At 41.0% G+C, this 18,846-nt stretch overlaps 1 protein-coding gene across 2 annotated transcripts; it reads right to left on the bottom strand.

The window, feature by feature from the left end:
• Window positions 1–1,088: 1,088 nt before the first annotated feature.
• epn3.L (epsin 3 L homeolog) lies at window positions 1,089–18,263 on the bottom strand. Of its 2 annotated transcripts, XM_041576217.1 has the most exons (11): window positions 17,564–18,263; window positions 16,564–16,566; window positions 8,608–9,210; window positions 8,165–8,286; window positions 7,012–7,095; window positions 6,114–6,227; window positions 5,744–5,888; window positions 5,214–5,396; window positions 3,249–3,299; window positions 2,943–3,161; window positions 1,089–2,270 (listed from the first exon to the last, which is right to left on the bottom strand). In XM_041576217.1, the coding sequence occupies exons 3-11, from the start codon at window positions 9,116–9,118 to the stop codon at window positions 1,894–1,896; spliced, it is 1,806 nt and encodes a 601-aa protein (XP_041432151.1). In that variant the 5' UTR covers window positions 9,119–9,210; window positions 16,564–16,566; window positions 17,564–18,263; the 3' UTR covers window positions 1,089–1,893. The 2 variants fall into 2 exon arrangements, with proteins under 2 accessions (XP_041432151.1, XP_018090783.1); XM_018235294.2 differs by lacking the exon at window positions 16,564–16,566 and having other exon boundaries at window positions 17,564–18,262.
• Between the last annotated feature and the right edge of the window lie 583 nt (window positions 18,264–18,846).

Raw genomic sequence — 18,846 nt, 5'->3', positions numbered from 1 at the left:
AATTTGAAGTATTTAGCAATGGGCTAGTTTTGTATTGACACGATGTGGGATCATGTGGTAGCTAAATAATGGGCATGGTGTCAGTCATTTTAGGTAACTGTACATGATGGTTCCAATATACTTCATAATGGGCCTATATTACCATCATTACCCTTTTTCTTCTTCACTTCTTCGTCCTCTCTTGTGTTCTGCCTTTTGGATGCTTTCAATTCTGCTCTTTTATATTGTGTTGCCTTTGTCCCTTTTCTATCACCTTGTGTTTTGTCTTTCATTTCTGGTCCTAGTGTGGGTAAACTGTGTACTGGTTCTGAACGTTGCCATATGGCAGTTCAGTGTTGGACTGGGGTATATGGGGCCCATTGGGGACTGTAACCTCAAGATCTCACCACCCAAGTCACTGAAGACCCTATCACCATTGTAAACCCCCCCAGCCCAACTTCCAGCAAATCATCCCCTGTCCCACACATTAATAGAAAAAAAATTCGACCTGACCCTAACTTGAGCTGGATCACCAAATGGACCCACTGTGCTGCTCCAATTTATATACCTGCATCTCACCCATCCCTTTGCTGATGTCATTAGAGGGTACAGGATAAGCACAAGTATATAAACAAATAACACCCCTACATTAGTGGGGCTTAGGGTTGCCACCCGGCCGGTATTTTACAGGCCTAGCCGGTGAAACACCTGCCAAGGCCGGGATTACAAATTTACCGGCAATGTAGCTGCCGGTAAATTTATAATACCCTTAAAAAGACCCCTCGGCCCGCCCCCAATCCCCTGTAAACTTAGCTTGTCCTTTGGTTTTTGTCCTGGTCGTGCCCCCGCCCCTTTGTGTCACAACCCTGCCCTCTTTGACGTCACACCACGCCCCTTTTTGTACCCGCACCCCACCAGCCGGAATTTTTTTTTGCAAAAGGTGGAAACCCTAGTGGGGCTAGATGAGCAATTGTTCATGCATTACTACCACCTGGCAGGTAGTGGGCATTGGGCCCATCAGGACTTCCCCTGGTGTCTCACTGGCCCAGTCTGACCTTGTGACAAATTCGATAATGGATGTTTGCATATATAATGCTGGCAGCATTGTGTCCACACAAAATCAATATTTTTATTAATCCATTTATTACTATATATATCTTTAGATTTCCCATCTGATACTTTTGTAGTGTATTTGCTATGGATCTTTACACAGAAGAAGTTACAACACAAAAGAAGTCACAATGCTATTTATGTTAAATAATACAAAGGCCTAGGTTTGTTCATTGCACCTCATATACCACCTGTATCCCCTCTCTGTCTCTGCATGTGAAAGAACTCGAAAGTGCTAGACCAAAATAGAACAGAACACAAAAGAATCCACGTCATCATGTTTCTTTAAAACCCGCATTGTCAGAAGGCCATTTTATCTAATTGCTATGTAAATGAGATGTGCTAATTGCCAGAATAACATGACAGTTTCAGGGTATATCTTGCAGCTGAAGAAGGCATTTGAATAATTCTTCACCTGACTCAGCAATAATGTTAATGATTTCTGGCACCAGGAGCAATTAGGCAGGTAAGGATTGTGTGCCCACATTTATAGACTAGAGGGCATTCATTGCTGCCTGGCAAAGATACTGATTCATAATAATTACCCATTAGAGAGGCCAGTATAGTCCATCTAATCAGGGAATGAAGCCGGTTCATGTTATAAGGAAAATAAAGCAGTTATTTTGTTTGAATCCAATTCTTGCTTGGTTTGCAAGTTCTAATTAGACAGGTTTGTTAAGTGTTACCGCCGCCCTGCAACAAGTGGTCACAAATTCAATGTATAACTGTCTGTATAGCCACAATGGTTCATCCCAGCCAACAGATGTGATTTCAGAACCTGCAATGCATTTACATTGCTAAGGATCACAGGAAAGGATTGTTCCCAACCTGGGAAGATTGTGGCAGTATTGGTGGTGGTAAACTGAAAGGTGCTTGATGTATAGCTGGCACCTGATGGAGTGGGACACTCAGTGAGGGAGGCATTCCCATTGCAGCTGCAGGGCCATACAGTGGCATCAGAAGCTGGGTGGAATTTGGCATAACAAAGCCAGGCCCTGTAGAGAGAGTTGGTAAGGTGTTTGGTATGTGTCCCATAGAGACGGCTGGCATGGTAGAAACATTCTGCACAGGTATAAGTGGAACCACTGTGCCCGGCTCTGGGGAGGTGGGTCTCATCTGGTTTAGAGAAAGTTTCTGCTCTCCCAGTTGGAATGGGTTGTTAGGTGTTGGTGTGCTGAGTCCTGGACAAAGAAACAGAAAACTGAGATTTAACATCCTGTCTCCATACCAATGTATGTAAATTAACCTTTAGATGCATGAACCTGTAGATTCAGATGGAGCCACCATGACCTGTGTATCTGGCATACATTTTCGCTCCTTTTCCCCACTGAACCAAATATTGTGTAATGTGCAACAAATGTGCCTGCAAAATGATGGCAGCTCCATCTGTATATATTACATATTTATTTTATAAATGGAAAACACCAACAATATTACCTCTTCCGCTTTTTATTTGGCACATGCAGGGCCTACAGTATTCTGACTGATAATCTCTGTATACCTCAACTGTAAGAATGGCCATTAACACAAATAGTCCATCATGGTTTGTTTTAATGGTACCTTTGCTGTCCCAAATCATTAAATATGACTGAGCTGAGACTGAATGGTGGATGATTTAAGGGGATAATGGCATGGCCAAGATTCACCAGAATCACTTTGGATCTGGGTTGGCATCTCTGCAGGTATTGACCATTTTAATCATGTAAAGCTTTGATGAAACAGAGGTATTGAACCTCAAGTAGTGTTGAACAAGGGACATTCCACATCTCCCTTATTCATGTATACCCCATCTACTCTGTCTTTAAACCAACCAATGCTATATATTACTTTTGTTCTGAATGCCAGAGACTCACCAGAAGCAAAGGGGTTTCGATTCTTGGCACTAGAACCTGGGCCTGGAATCAGGCTATCCAGATTGACAAGGGACCGTGCAGCTGGATCTAAAAAGGATTCTGGGGTGCGACACCGAGGGTTAGCCTTGGCATCATCAAGGGAGTCTTCAAGAGCCTTTAAATCAAGACTATCTGTGTTCAGCTTAGTGGTGGAGACAACTTCACCAAAGACATCTAGTTCTGCAGCAGAAAGAAATAGAATATAGCATGTTAATATTCAAGGATCATCCACAAATATGGATTTCTAAGACATTCATAACTCCTTACCAAAAGGGGATTCAGACATCAAGGGAGACTTGAAGGTGTTGCCAGCAAGGTCTAAAAGAAGAAAAATTACATTACTAGACTGATATACATTAAATAAATACTCACTAGGTATAAAAAAAACTTTTGGTATAAATAGTTTTTGAATAGTCTACTGCCAATCTAGTGGAGTATATATGATTTATCTAATATGGACTCTTTTACATTGACTCTACAAGTCTGGTGCAGAGTCCCAACTCTACTAACCCAGTGGTTGTAGGACTTTTTCAGTTCAAGCAACCCTTGTAGGTCAGGGACCCCTTAGTTCATAACAGATATACATGTAGGAAACAATGGACATTCATCAATTGTTCCAAGAATATCTAGGATATCTAAATTGGAAATAGGCATTCTCCCCAAATCTCACCCACATAGGCCTTTAGCCTGAGCCCCCTTACCACAACTACAGGCTATCCCAGTGAGTCATCCTCACAGTTAGGGACCCAACAATGTAGCCCATACTTCCCAATCAGCAGTCAGTATTAGTCTAATGCAAATGCAGTGTTGAATGCAAAAAAATAATATAAAATCCAGAGGTTCCATACAGCAACTCATTCTGCTCCTCTCCACCCACAGTGATTCATATCCTTGACTTAACAAATTTACTTCTATGGATGTTTTACCTCGTGGGTAGGGTTGCCACCTTTTTTGGAAAAAAATACCGGCTATCCTATACTTCTATGGGTTTTCCCTATTAATATCATTGTCATCCAAGCCGGCCAGGCCAGGCCAGGTGGCAACCCTACTTGTGGGAGGTGGATGGCATTGCATCATGAACATTTTCTGCTGCATTACCACTAATGTCTATGATAAGGGATGGGAATCACATTGGAACTGAAGTGATATTGCATCTTCGACTGACTTGAGTTCTTCCCCCAGATTAGGGGAAATACTTTTATGTAGCATTATACTATTATGTATCATTGTCAGTCTAACGGAAATGCCAAAGTGAAAAAGACCTTAATGAGAATTATACTGATTAATAAGGAATTCTATGAACAAATACAAATGTTTCTTCTGAATGAAGCAACATTAGGGTTGCCACCTTTTCTGGAAAAAAAAACGGCCTTCCTATATATCTATCTTTTTTCCCTATTAATAACATTGGGATCAGCCATCATTTTTACCGGCCAGGTGGCAACTCTAAGCTGCTAAGTCATTGACTGGTAAAGCTAAGGAAGCATTTTGACAATTTTAGTCCACCAGAGGGGGCTGCTACAATGGAGTATTACAAACAAAAATGTTCCTGTAAATGAGGTTTCCAAAATAAAGAAAACCCTATGCCACTATCTTCTACTCAACATTAATATACAAAGAAACGTGAATATATACCTATAAATGGTTTAACTTAAACCTCTGCTTAACTGAGCGATAATCAGACACAGTGATAATGTGCAAACATGCTAATTATTAGTAAATAGAAGCATAATTATGGGCCTGTGAAAAAAGGTGGTGATTATTCACAGTACAAATTGCAAATTACAAAAGTAGTTCTCCATTCACTACACTGCCATTCTTTTAGGCTAATATCACAAAGGGTTTATTTTCTGCAGAAGCACCAGAATCCACCACTGCTGGATGTGATTTTGGGCTGAAAAGCACCAGTGCCAATATGTCACGCATGTTCCATTCAAATAAAGCACCAGAGGTGGTTTCATGCTCTTCCTGCCTCCTGAATAGGCTGACACCATACTCCCTGGGTTCCATCAGTTTTTAGGCTTTACTAGGACCATATGTCTCAAGCTCTAGACAAACATGTTCTCATAGGGTTATAGCACACGGCACATTTTGACACCCCTTTCCATCAGCTATCACTCTTAATACTAGTAGATACAAAAGCACCTTATTGGTTGGTTCCACATCAAAAAAACTACATAGAGGTATCCGCTCCATCCATACACAAGTGAATGAATTTATGCAGGTACTCACTTGAAGTATTGTCCCCCCATGGATCAGAAGGAGGATTCTTCACAATAATCATTGATTCCTGTAAGCCTGCCGATGATTCAGATCCAAATATTATGCTTTGGCTTGCCTGATCTTCACGAAGCTGGGTACTAGGAGAAGGAGTATCCCAAGGAAGTGATGAAGAACCCATGGCTGAAACTCCACCTAAAAAAGAGAAATCCATATTTTTGTTTCCTTGAATACATCAGGAAAACCTTTTAGGCTTGATGAGCTGGACTTACATTTGAATTGGACTTACACATGAATTATTATGGTCCATGCACATTTTTGGCCAGTTTCCTCCTTTGTTGAGACATATCATAATCTTATCTTAAATACACACATTCTCCACCTGATTCTGTGAGGGTCAAAACCCAAGGGCAACACATAATGTCCTGTAATATAACACTACATTTTTTGTTTGTTTCTGTAAATTTGATTGGATATCTTCATGTACTTATTCAAAAGCCCTATGAGGGAACTGGCTATATCTGCAGATTGTAACAACTTACTTGTTGCCCAAGTTGGATATAAGGACCCAAACGAAGCTGATCTTGTTGGGCCATTATTTGGTGGCGGTAAAGAGACAGAATTCCAGGGGTCTGTAGAGGATGATGGTGCAGGACCAAATATATCAACCAGATCCAAAAGATGTGTCTAGAAAAAAAGGCAATACATATAGCACCGTGAATTCTTAACCTATGTGTACAAGAGATATATATATAACTATCCCAGCATATATAACTACAAAACTATCCCAGCATAATAATTTCCCTGTACAATTCATTAGCAACAACTGAGTGTAATTAGGCTTTAGTATTGGAAGCAGATCATTATCTGTGTTTCTCCTCTATTGCCTTGCCCCGACCTGTAATTACTTACCTCAGATTTCTCTGGTTTCTTGATGGCTTCCAACTCGTGATATTCACTAGACGGTTGGAATTGGTTCAGGGCCCTCTCAATCAACGAATTCTCACCATGAGCCAACCTCATTTGCTTTAAAAACATAGGGAGGGATGCACAGTTATCGAAATGGGAACACTTTAGGCTGCAGGCATAATGGGTGATTCCATAGACAAGAAAGAGCAGCAACCCTACTTTTTTGCACTCCTCAGGCACTATGGAATGATTATGGACTACAAGTTCAGGGGGCTGTAGACATGAAAATGTATCCAAATATCGAGTCGAGAGAATGGCCCTGCTGAAATATTTAAATAAGCTGGAGTTTATGTCAGTGTTGCTTTTAAGGTTCAGATTTGGTTCATATGAACACTCAGCTAACTTTAAAAATTGCAAATAATTATTGGAAGCCAATCTGGACCTGTCTTCTGGATATGATGTTGCCAAACATTGTGACCACCAACCCTGCTATTCAACTCTGCATTTAGAGATTATTTACAAGGTCTTTACATAATGTGTTGGGATGGTGGTCCCCTATGCATGTGGTCCAACACTTAAAAAAGGAGGTTGGGCAGTTACTTTTCATTTAAGGGCCTTTGCTTGAAATTATTATGAAGCCTTCAAAAGATACCATTAAAAGACTACAATGTACAAAATGAGACTTTGATCTGAACTTTATGCAGAAATACAGTAATTTCAATATATTATCAGTGTTGGTTAAGTCCAGTCTTCATTAGAATTTCCAGATCTAAGCAGTGGGACTAATTCTGATGAGGTGCCATGACCTGCAGAGCCATTAACCCAGTGTTACATGTAAATTGCCTTTATGGAGGAATTTCTGTTTTCTTAATTTTGGGTCCAAGAGGCAACACACAAGTACCTTTTCATATTCTTCTTTACTCTGGTTTAATGCTGTTTGCAGCTGCTGCTCTTCTTCTTCATCCGGGGCTGAAGGAACATTCTTCTGCAATAAAAAGGAGATTCTGTGACTGTACTTATGTTAGGGATGCACTGAATCCAGGATTTGGTTCGGGATTTGACCTTTTCCACCAGGATTTGGATTCAGCTGAATCCAATTGCTTGGCTGAACCAAATCCGAGTGCAAAAAATCATGTGACTTTTCATCACACAAACAAGGAAGGCAAAAATATTGTAAGTGCTCACATAGTTCTCATTCCCCCTCGTTTCTCTAATTTACATATGCAAACTGGGCCGACCCCGTCCTTACACTCGTTGAGATGTATTTTTGGCAACGCGCAGCGCCGTGAGTGCATGCGCTCCAAAGTGGCGCCATGTGCACATGCGCACAGGCGCGGTTTACGTATGCGCAAGGGGGGGCCCCCAGTCCAACCCTGCAAATAAGAATTCAGTTTGGTATTCGGCCGAATCTTTCACAATGGATTCAGTATTCACCCAAATCCTAAAATAGAGGATTCAGTGCATCCCTAATTTACACAGGTAGCAGACATACATTAGTCAAGATTTTTGATCTTGGCCTGGTGGATAATTTTGTTAGCAGAGCTATAAATCTTCTTATATCCATCAAAGTGAAGCTAAAGGTTTTTATTAATAAATATTATACCCTCCCACTATGTGTGAGATCCAAATAAATGAACACGTTTTGCTGTACACCTTAGTACTTCCCGTAGAACCAGACAATTAGGTAATTAAGGAATTATAATTTATAGTTATCTGTGGTGGATATCATTTCCATTGGGTGTACTAAGGAAGTAGTAATGAACTTACAGGGGTTTTAAAGGGTTAATCTAGTTTAATGAAGAAGAACCCCATCTTGGGTCTCAATCTACCACCCTGAGGATGCCCTACATCAAAATGGGAAAAAGTAGCACAGAAGAATTAGAGCAGCACAGAGAATCAGATTTCTTTACCTGGGTAAGTACGTGGATAGAATGGATGCAAATGGATATGGGGAAGTAGAAAATTAGTCTAATGAAAATGGATCAAGGTTTTTGGACGTAATCTTTAAATTAGGAAAATGCAAGCAACTAACAGTAAGCTGCCTGGACCATTACCTTCTCAGCCTCATCCCGGCTCATGGCTAGCGCAAGCTGAAGCTGAAGTTCTTCCTCACCACTACTCTGGGGTCTGGCTTGTTCCAGGTCTGGAGAGAGCTCTGAACATGAGCCTGAAGCAGCTGTGAAAAAGATTTTAATTGTGGAGAATATTAAACTGGGATGCATGTGATGTATATGAAAAGAATATAAAAGGCCAATTTGGCATGACACAATGCAGAGAAGTGCTGAGAAGGAACCCCTCTCTAAATGTATAAGTCAGCTGTAGATCTCTGTCCAGAGTTGAATGTAGGGATGCACCAAATCCATGAATCCTCAACTGAAACCTGCATTCAGTACATCCCTAGTTGAATGTTACAGGTTGAGGGCCTTTGTGATAGTGTGAGGATTAGGTAGCAGTTGCAGAGGCACCAAAGACCAAAGCTTTTAAAGACAGATCATACCTTGACTAAAGCTTATTTTTCGAGTGCTAATGGCATTGAATCCTTGCGATATCCTCCTTTTTGTGTTCTTCGCTTGTATCCTTTCTTGTTTCAGCCTCTCCTCATCTTTCAGCAAGGAGACTATTTGCTTTGCCTTTTCCCGCACATTGATACCTTGATCCTTTCCATCGCGATCCATAAACTGAAAGTCCTTCAGTGTCTGTACAGAGTGGATATTTTCGTTGCACTCATCTACCACCTTCTTCGACCCATTCTTAATGAGATAATCCAGGAGGGTGAGAGCTTTGTACACATGGCGCCAGTTCTTCCCATTGTCATTCAGCCTCTTCCAAATCATAATCATTACCTCGGGGAAGGCTTCCGCATGGTATGTCATAAAAGATATCTCAGACATGAGGGATGTAGATGGACCCCATGGGTCATTGGAAGTGGCTTCTCTCACCTTGACTTCTGCTTCAGAGTAATTGTTTACAATGTTCTTCATTTGCCGGCGTATGGATGATGTGGCCATAATACTTTTTTGATAGTGGTAGGAATGCAGAACAGAATATATTGGGTCTATACACACCCTTTCGCAAATTCTATATTTCTCTTTAGAGATGTCTGTAAAAAAACACAAAATTTGTATCATAAATAATCATTGTCAAAGCAATAATCTACCACCTATATCTCCAGCTCCATCCCAGGAATAACCCATGGGGTCCATCTTGCTCTACAGTTATACTCCAAAACATATAAACACATTCAATTAGAAATATAGGTCAGTGGGCAGTGACTGTCATAAGTGGTTTTAAGTGTTTTTTTTTTTTTTTTTTTGAAGAACATAAGGGAAAACATTTGGTAGAAATTAGCATGTTAGGTGCCAAAAATCCTTTGCAAAATGCATCTCAAAGTACCAAGGACCACTCCAACTTGAACCCACCTAGCCATCATTTTCCTTCAGTATGTATAAATTAATCAGACTAAACCCCCTAACATATGATGGTGTATAAAGATACAAGTTGCAGCATGTTAGGTTGGCCACAGTATTCAGGGGAAACATTTAACATTAGCAATATGAGTCTGTAAATATGTGTTGCTTGGGGCCCTAGGCTTTCACTGGAAACAGGTGGGATTCTTCTTTTATTATACATGTGCATACCTTTAGCTTTAGATGAACTTCCCATTTTTTGGCTGTAATCCCAAAGTTAAAGAACCTTCTAAGTTATGCTACTGACTGGCTAAATTTCATGTGGGTGTATACTGTATTATTCTGTATACAGTGTTTTTTTTTTGCAGTTTTTTGGTTCAAGACCCCTTCGAGGTGTAACATTTGGTCAGGGACCCACCCTTAGCTCCTAACATACTTAAAGATAAAAGAGAACAACCATTGGGGTCATCCTGCTATAGTTCCAGGAGTACCCAGAGCACTCAACCTAATATCAAATATCACCCTTAAATATCATAACAAGGTAATAGAAACATGGAGGTAACAGTCACTCTGCTATATTTCAAGGGGTACCCAGGGCACAAATAAGCATCACCCCAAATCTCACCCTAACTGGCCTTCAGGCTGGGCTCCCTTAACTCATAACAAGGTTACAGATATATATATATATAAACATTGGGGTAACAGTCACCCTGCTATAATTCCAGGGGTAACCATGGCACAAATTATACTCATCCCAAATCTCACCCTAACTGGCCTTCAGTCTGGGCCCCCTTAGCTCATAACAAGGTTACAGATATATAGAAACATTAGGGTAACAGTCACCCTGCTATAGTTCCAGGGGTACCCAGGGCACAAATTATACTCATCCCAAATATCACCCTAACTGACCTTCAGGTTGGGCCCCCTTAGCTCATAACAAGGTTACAGATAAAGGAAAACATTGGCATATCAGCCATAGTTCAAAGAACATCTTGGATAGAAGAAATCCAAAATCTCACCCCAACTGACCTTCAGATTATGCTTTCAGGTATATTTAGGACAGGAAAAGGGCACTCAAATTATCTTTTAGGATGAGCCCCCACCACTGCTGCAGGCTTACCCCAGGGGAGGCCACTGTCTTATTACATAAGATAGAGTTGCATATGTAACATAATATTTCACAGTAAAATATGTAATAACAGTATGTTCAGTGTAAAGCAATCATTGCATACAGTATGCTGCCTCAAACACAAATATTTGTTATTTTGGAGGAAGCAATTACAAATTTCTTTCTTTCTTGACAACATAATTTAGTGACAGTGAAGTAACCAAATATCTGCCATGATGGCTGTAGACTGCTGCTACTGTAGGTGTAATAAATACATATTTTCTTTCCATATTCTTACATTTTATATAGTTTTTGAGATATGTATTATTTTGTGAATTTCATAAACCCAGCCATTATCTTTCTTGCTGCAAAAAACACTCCTGCTGCTTCTGATAGAATGAAAGTGGGAACATTTGTCTTTTTCTCGCACATTTCCCGAAAAAGTCAGAGGTCAGGCCACGTGTCAATAACAAAAGATTCTGACCAATGTTTTCTATAGATATAAAAATAGAAACGTGTCCCGAGTCTCCAGGGCCTGGCACTGAGGTTAATTATTGGGTGAGTCACTGGCAGATCCACCTGTTTCTATTTGCATTAATACACTGGGCATCCGATGCTGACTAATATTCACACTAACATACACTTTTTGTCTTGTCAGCACACACATGTATATGTTGTATATATAGTAAATCACATGCATGGGCAGGGTTCACCTCTCCTATGGTGTACCCAACCCATAATCAGTTTGGGCAGGTATTTCCGCAACCTTTTTAGCCTCTACACCTCCTAGCAAACACCATTTCTTTCATCCTTAAAAATACAGTAACATACATTGGTATGACTGTCATAGCTGCATTTCTATTGGGAATATATTACTCAAGGGAAGATGGGAGAACACTCACTTTAGAATGAAGCACAAATAATATTTTCAGGATCCATAACCAGTCGGCATTGCATGTTTTTTAGTGATAAGATGGAGTGTAAGCACCTGACTGCAGAGAGGTGAACTGGAGTGCAATTATTCATGAGACTGTTCAAACAGAACCAAGTTTTCTGTCTGCAACAATGGCATTCAACCCTGGTAGTTTGATCACATGATGTGCCTGGAGCCACTTGACTTCCATAGCAGTACCTCAGAAGAACCACTTATATTGCAATTACACTAAAACATTTATGATCATTGTCTGCAACAATCCCTTCCAATCCTATTAGTTTCACATGATATGCCAGGACCCATTTGACCCCCATAAGAAGAATCACTCAGACTGCAACTACCTTAAAGGAATTGTTCAGTGTAAAAATAAAAACTGGGTAAATAGATAGGCTGTGCAAAATAAAAAATGTTTCTAATATAGTTAGTTAGCCAAAAATGTAATGTATAAAGGCTGGAGTGACTGGATGTCTAACATAATAGCCAGTACACCTGCTTTGCAGCTCTCTTGGCAGTGTCGGACTGGGACATCAGGGGCCCACCTAAAAGCCTTTGACCAGGGGCCCACCAAAGAACCATAGACCAGGGGCCCACTCTCAGTACTATTATTATTCTTCTCCTCACTCAACCTCTATTCTCGTAGGGGCCGATTCACTAACTTCGAGTGAAGGATTCAAAGTAAAAAAACTTCGAATTTCAAAGTGTTTTTTGGGCTACTTCGACCATCAAATGGGCTACTACGACCTTCGACTACGACTTCGAATCGAACTATTCGAACTAAAAATCATTCGACCATTCGATAGTCGAAGTACTGTCTCTTTAAGAAAAAACTTCGACCCCCTAGTTCGCCATCTAAAAGCTACCGAACTCAATGTTAGCCTATGGGGAAGGTCCCCATAGGCTTGGCTAACTTTTTATGATCGAAGGATATTCCTTCGATCGTTGGATTAAAATCGTTCGATTCGAATGATTTTATCGTTCAATTGAAGGAATAATCCTTCGATCGCACTATTTGCGCTAAAATCCTTCGACTTTGATATTCAAAGTCGAAGGATTTTAATTCCCAGTCGAATATCGAGGGTTAATTAACCCTCGATATTCGACCCTTTGTGAATCGGCCCCGTAGTCTCTATTACATACTTTAATCTATGATTCCATCTATTTAGCCTCTATGTTTTCAAGGCAATAGGAAATGGACATTAAATAGGCCAAATCTTTAGCAGCACACGGCCCCAGACACATGGGACCACCAGGAGTTTTCCTGGTATCCTGGTGGGCCAGTCCGACACTATCTCTTGGTTTCCAGTGACTTGAGTGGGGGGGGGGCACATAGGTCATATCTGTTGCCTTTGAATCTGAGCTGAATGCTGAGGATCAATTGCAAACTCACTAAACAGTTATGTCCCATGTGGCCCTCCTTAAAGTCACTGACTGACTCAGAGTCAGAGAGCTGAAAATCAGGAAGTAGTGTTCTGTTCTATATCCGCTTACTCCAGCTGTAGATTACATTTTTGGCTAACTATATTAGAAACATTTTTTTATTTTGCACAGCCTATTTATTTACCCAGTTTTTATTTTTACACTGAACAATTCCTTTAAAGATGTTAGAGACACTATACACATTGTCTCTGACAATAACTGTCACTCTAAAATGAAGCGTCTCTCAGGCCCAGGAGTTCCCTTGTTTTATACAAGCACATATAATATTTTCAGAATACATGGTCAGCATTGTGACTTTTTTAGTGATAAGATGGAGTCTGGAACCACTTGATAGGTGAACTGGAGTGCAATTACTTGTAATTGCAAGTGTTCTGGCTGCAGCAATACCTTCCAACCCTTGTAGTTTGATCACTTGATGTGCCTGGATCCATTTGACACCCCTAGCAGTACCACTTATATTGCAATTGAACTAGTAGTTTGATCACATGATATGCCTGGACCCACTTGGCACCCATAAGAAAAATCACTCAGACTGCAACTACACTAAAGACTTTAGAGGGTCACTATAATCATTGTCTCCAACAATCCCTTTCACTCACTTTGGAATGAAGCATCTCTCAGGTCCAGGAGTTCCTTGTTTTATACAACCACATATAATATTTTCAGGACCCATTGCCAGTCTGCATTATATCTTTTAAGTGATAAGATGAAGACTGGAACCACTTGATGGCAGAACCGGAGTGCAATTACTCATGTGACTGTTCAAATAGAACCTGGTCGTCTGATAAAGTGATGTGCCTGGATCCACTTGACTCCCATAGCCATGCCTAGGGTTGCCACCCGGCCGGTATTTTACAGGCCTAGTCGGTAAAACACCTGCCAAGGCCGGGGCTACAAATTTACCGGCAATGTAGCTGCCGGTAAATTTGTAATTTCCTTAAAAAGACCCCTCGGCTCGCCCCCAATCCCCTGTGAACTTAGCTTTTTCCTCCGTTTTTGTCCTGGCCGCTCCATGGCCCCACCCCTTTACGACACAACCCCGCCCTTTGATGTCACACCCGCCCCTTTTTGTACCCGCCCCCCACCAGTCGGGGAGATTAGTCGCCCGGTGACAAATCTCCTCTTCTTCGGGCGACTAATCTCCCTGAACTGCCCTCCCTGCCGGCTAGAATGAAAATCGCAGCACTTTGTTTTCCGAAGTCGTCCGAAATTTCCTCATCACTGCAATCAAGGCAATTCCTACTGACATTAATAAACACAAATACCCAGATAAAAAAAGGTTTCCTAGGCACAATAACCTATGCCAATGTGTTTTATGGTACATTTACAGTTAAGTTAAAGGACTATAAAGAGGACTTTGAAACAGGATAACGTTTCCGTTTAAGAACACTGTCCGTGATGTTGGATAGCAAGTCTAGGAAATGTATAAACCGGTGAATTGCTAAAAGCCATGTTTAAACTGCATTACTGCTCCATTAGTGTTATCAGGCATTCCACAATACAAAGTGGAGCACGTGAGTTGAACAGATTAGTACTGGAGGGGTGGAACATTTGGTCAGATATCTTTATTACAAGCATGGCAGTGCCTAATGTCAGTTTGAAGCCATAGAGTGATAAGGGACTGGGCAGCAACCAGGGCTGAAACGACCCCAGAGACCTTGAGAAAAGCTTGGTTTACAGGGAGAAGCTGGCAAAGAAACTGGGTTAATTTACAGTTTTAGAACAACATTGGCCTTATGCCTCCAGGAGGAGAAGGGCCCCCTCAGAAAAAAATGGTCATGCTAAACATATGAATTACATTGTATAATTATAGTACAATATGTTTGGAATTTACATAATCATGTGAAATTATATCCATTATAATGTTTTTTCTTTGCTTCTACGAAGGGGATTCTGATCCTGCTGACAGTTTCAGCCTTGCAGCCCAGTCACAGCCGTGTGCCTTTACATGGTCAAAGAACCCCTCAGTGAAGGTCATTTATCAACAATGGGCAAATTTGCCCATGGGCAGTAACCCATGTTAAACAATCAGATTGCTGCATTCATTGTCCTACTTGCAGCTTGCTTCAAAAAGTTAATCACTGATTGGTTGCTATAGGTAACTGCCCGTGGGCAAATTTGCGCAGTGTTGATGAATGAGCCCCAGTGACTTCTAATATCCTCATAATTTACAGTAGGGGGTACATTATCCCTTATAATACATGAGTGATACTCAGAGTTGGTTGTATAACTCAGCCTGCAGCCTTGTGCCTTTATATGGTCAAAGAACCCCTCAGTGACTTCTAATATCCTTATAATTTACAGTAGGGGGGGTACATTATCCCTTATAATACATAAGTGATACTCAGAGTTCCCTGTATAACTCAGCCTGCAGCCTTGTGCCTTTATATGGTCAAAGAACCCCTCAGTGACTTCTAATATCCTTATAATTTACAGTAGGTGGTACATTATACCACCCTTATAATACATGAGTGATACTCAGTATTCCCTGTATAACTCAGCCTGCAGCCTTGTGCCTTTATATGGTCACAGAACTCTGCACTGGCCTCTAATATCCTTATAATTTACAGTAGGGGGTACATTATCTCTTATAATACAAGAGTGATACTCAGAATTCCATGTATATCTCAGCCTTGTGCCTTTATATAGTCACAGAACTCTGCACTGGTCTCTAATATCCTTATCATTTACAGTACGGGGTACATTATCCCTTATAATACAAGGGTGATACTCAGAATTCCCTGTATATCTCAGCCTGCAGCCTTGTGCCTTTATTTGGTCACAGAACTCTGCATTGACCTCTTAAATCCTTATCATTTACAGTAGGGGGTACATTATCCCCGATAATACACGAGTGATACTCAGAGTTCCCTGTATAACTCAGCCTGCAGCCTTGTGCCTTTATATGGTCATTGTCACTTACAGTAGGGGGTACATTATCCCTTATAATTAGGGATGCACCGAATCCAGGATTCGGGATTTGGGCTTTTTCAGCAGGATTCGGCAGAATCCTTCTGCCCAGCCGAAACTAATCTGAATTTGCATATGTAAACTAGGGGCGGGGAGGGAACTCGCATAACTTTTTGTCTCAAAACAAAAGTAAAAAATGTTTTCCCCTTCCCACCCCTAATTTGCATATGCAAATTAGGATTCAGTATTTGGCCAAATCTTTCACAAAGGATTCGGGGGTTCGGCCGAATCCAAAATAGTGGATTCGGTGCATCCCTCCTTATAATACATGAGTGATACTCAGAGTTCCCTGTATGACAGCCTGCAGCCTTGTGTCTTTATATGGTCACAGAACTCCTCAGTGACTTCTAATATCCTTATCATTTACAGTAGGGGGTACATTATTCTATGTCATTAACAGAAAGGGGTCCTTTACATCTGTATGCAAAGCTGTTTCATACACCCCCTTAGTGCTCCACCCTGTTTCTGATAACACTTTCACAGTGATCTTCATAACATAAACAAATATCCTCACACCTAAGGACCTTTACACACAGTGGGGCAGATAAGACAGGTAACACAGTGAGGTGAACACAGAAATGAAAAGCACGCACCCACACCCTGCACTGACAGATATTTGTTTAGAAAAGGTACAGATATGGCTGTACTAATCCATACTCTAAACAAATGTGAGCTTGACAGAAGGCAAAGAGCAGATTTCCTGATTCCATTCAAATCCCCCAACCCAATGATGCTGAACTACAACTCACAGCATGCCTCCAACAGCCAAAATAATGCCACAGGCAAATTAAGCCTGTTTAATTAAATATTTAGGAAAAGCAGAAATTCCGGAATTAGAAACCATAACCAGATGCTGCTGTTCAAGCCCCCCCCCACACACCTTCTCCACTGCCACAACAAGGGTGGAATTGTATTTATAGCCCTGAATTGAAGGAACAGGAAGTATATAAATACATATAAGGCGAGGCGCCTTACTCTGACGTGTATACACACACATATGTACTTACCTACATACACTGCGTAACTACCTCCCACACTGCACAGGGCAGCATATGGATAGGGGGCACTGACTGGCTATTAATACTAAGCAGTGATGGGTAAGATAATATAACCAGGTGGGTTTAAAGCAGGGGGTAGATCAGGGGAGCACTGGACTTGGTATGCTGCCTTTAAAATTGTCAAGGAAGGCACTGCACTAGTGCACACGGGGCGCTACATAACCTGAAACGTATAAAGGTTCTGAAGGCAGTTATGTACATAACATTCCCCAAGGTGGGGATTAAAAAAAAATGGTAACCATTAGTTCTATAAAAGCCATGATTATTTCAGAGAGGAGCCCGGCATACACAACACAGGTACCTGGAATCCTTGGGTGCGAGCTGAGTTATAGCATAAACACAAGATGCCCAAATATCCAGCATGGATAAAATCACCCTATATTAATAGTGCCTAGTTACAACCACACACACACACCTCAGTTCTGCTGAACATTAAAGCATCCAATTTAATGAAACACATTCAGAACCAGCATCCAGATACCAGAATCTCAAGCGCAGTTTCCTAACTTCCAAAGCAGCCCTCCCATATCTGTACTCACACAGAACAGCTCCTCTTCCGTCTTCTTCACCGTAGGGAGCAGCTGTTTAGTAAATCTGACTCAGCCTCGCAATGTCATGTTCAGATACGTCTCGGTGTAAACAAATACAGGCTATTGGCACTATAGGTGCACATAAACGTGTATAGGAGAGGGATTAGCTCTACACAAGTGTAGATGAGTTTAAACAGCAGTTTAGATATATAAAGAGGAGCCCAGTTCTCTGGATGTTAAGAGTCTTGCCCGTGCCTCTGCCAGTCTTGCCTTGTTGCTGCCAGTCTGGCTCTGCCTGCACCTCTTCTTTAATTGTCGGTGTCCTTAAGGTGTTTTTTTCAGGCTGTGACTGTGTCCCTGTCAGTCTCCATGTCACTCACTTCCCTGGTCTCTGTATTTGCTTTAAGTTGCACAGCCTGTTAGGCAGGACAGACGAAAGGAATTTGGCATTTGTTTAACCCCTTCTGTGACGAGGCAGCGAATTGGTTTCAGGTAAAAAAAAAAAAGAGGAGGGGAAGTCAATAGGAATAAGGGACAGACGTGCATTTAAGGTATGGGTGAGTGCAGAGGGAATCATGATGTCCAGTCTGCAGCCCTCTAGGTGAAGTAGAACTACAATCCCAAGGAGCCAAAAGGAACTGTAGTGCAACAACTGTTTGAGGGCCCCAGATGACTCCACTGGCATGAGCTTCTTATTACACTATAAATGCAATGGCACACATAGGGGGTTATTTACTAAACCACAAATTTATCTCATATTTTTATTTAAAAAAACTACGTCCAAACTCCCATGCCTGATTTGACCTTACTTACTTAAAAAAACTCAAATTAATCGGATTGGAAAAAAACCTGATAAAATCAAGCGAAAACACGAATCATATGATTTCTTTGGGCTTTGTTTCCTGAATCGCTAAATTTTTTCCCCAAAAACCCCGAATTAATTGTATTACTGGGCTAAACCCAGCACAAACCAGGGACATTTGACTAATAAAAGACCTCAACAGGTCTGGGCAGATTTTCAGATTCAGGCTTTTTTGCAAATCGGGGTATAATAAATCTTGAAAAAAATTTTTTCCAATGAAAAACTTGTGTTTTTGCCCCAAAAAGCCAGACCAGAAAAAAATCGAGGTTAATAAATAGTGCTCTAATGCCGAAAACTGAAGATCACCGCCTTTCTTCTGCATTAAAGGGTATTTTTTAATGGGTATTTCTTAGGTTTAATAAAGGTATTTATGCCTCATGTTTCTCAGGCTTTCTTATTTCTCTCACTGTACAATTTAGTCCGAAGCAAC

The sequence above is a fragment of the Xenopus laevis genome, chromosome 9_10L (assembly GCF_017654675.1).
Source record: "Xenopus laevis strain J_2021 chromosome 9_10L, Xenopus_laevis_v10.1, whole genome shotgun sequence".
NCBI classification, from domain to species: Eukaryota; Metazoa; Chordata; class Amphibia; order Anura; family Pipidae; genus Xenopus; species Xenopus laevis.
Note: the sequence above shows the minus strand (reverse complement) of the source record. Positions and strands in the feature narration are given on the sequence as shown.

Bases quoted from the DNA above. Each gene is read 5' to 3' on its own strand.
- epn3.L (XM_041576217.1), bottom strand. From the start codon at position 9,118: ATGGCCACATCATCCATACGCCGGCAAATGAAGAACATTGTAAACAAT. The intron at 5,889-6,113 runs GTAAGTAATTAC...CTTTTTTTCTAG, and splicing joins AGAAACCAGAGAAATCTGAG to ACACATCTTTTGGATCTGGT. The intron at 2,271-2,942 runs GTGAGTCTCTGG...TTCTTTGTCCAG, and splicing joins TCGAAACCCCTTTGCTTCTG to GACTCAGCACACCAACACCT.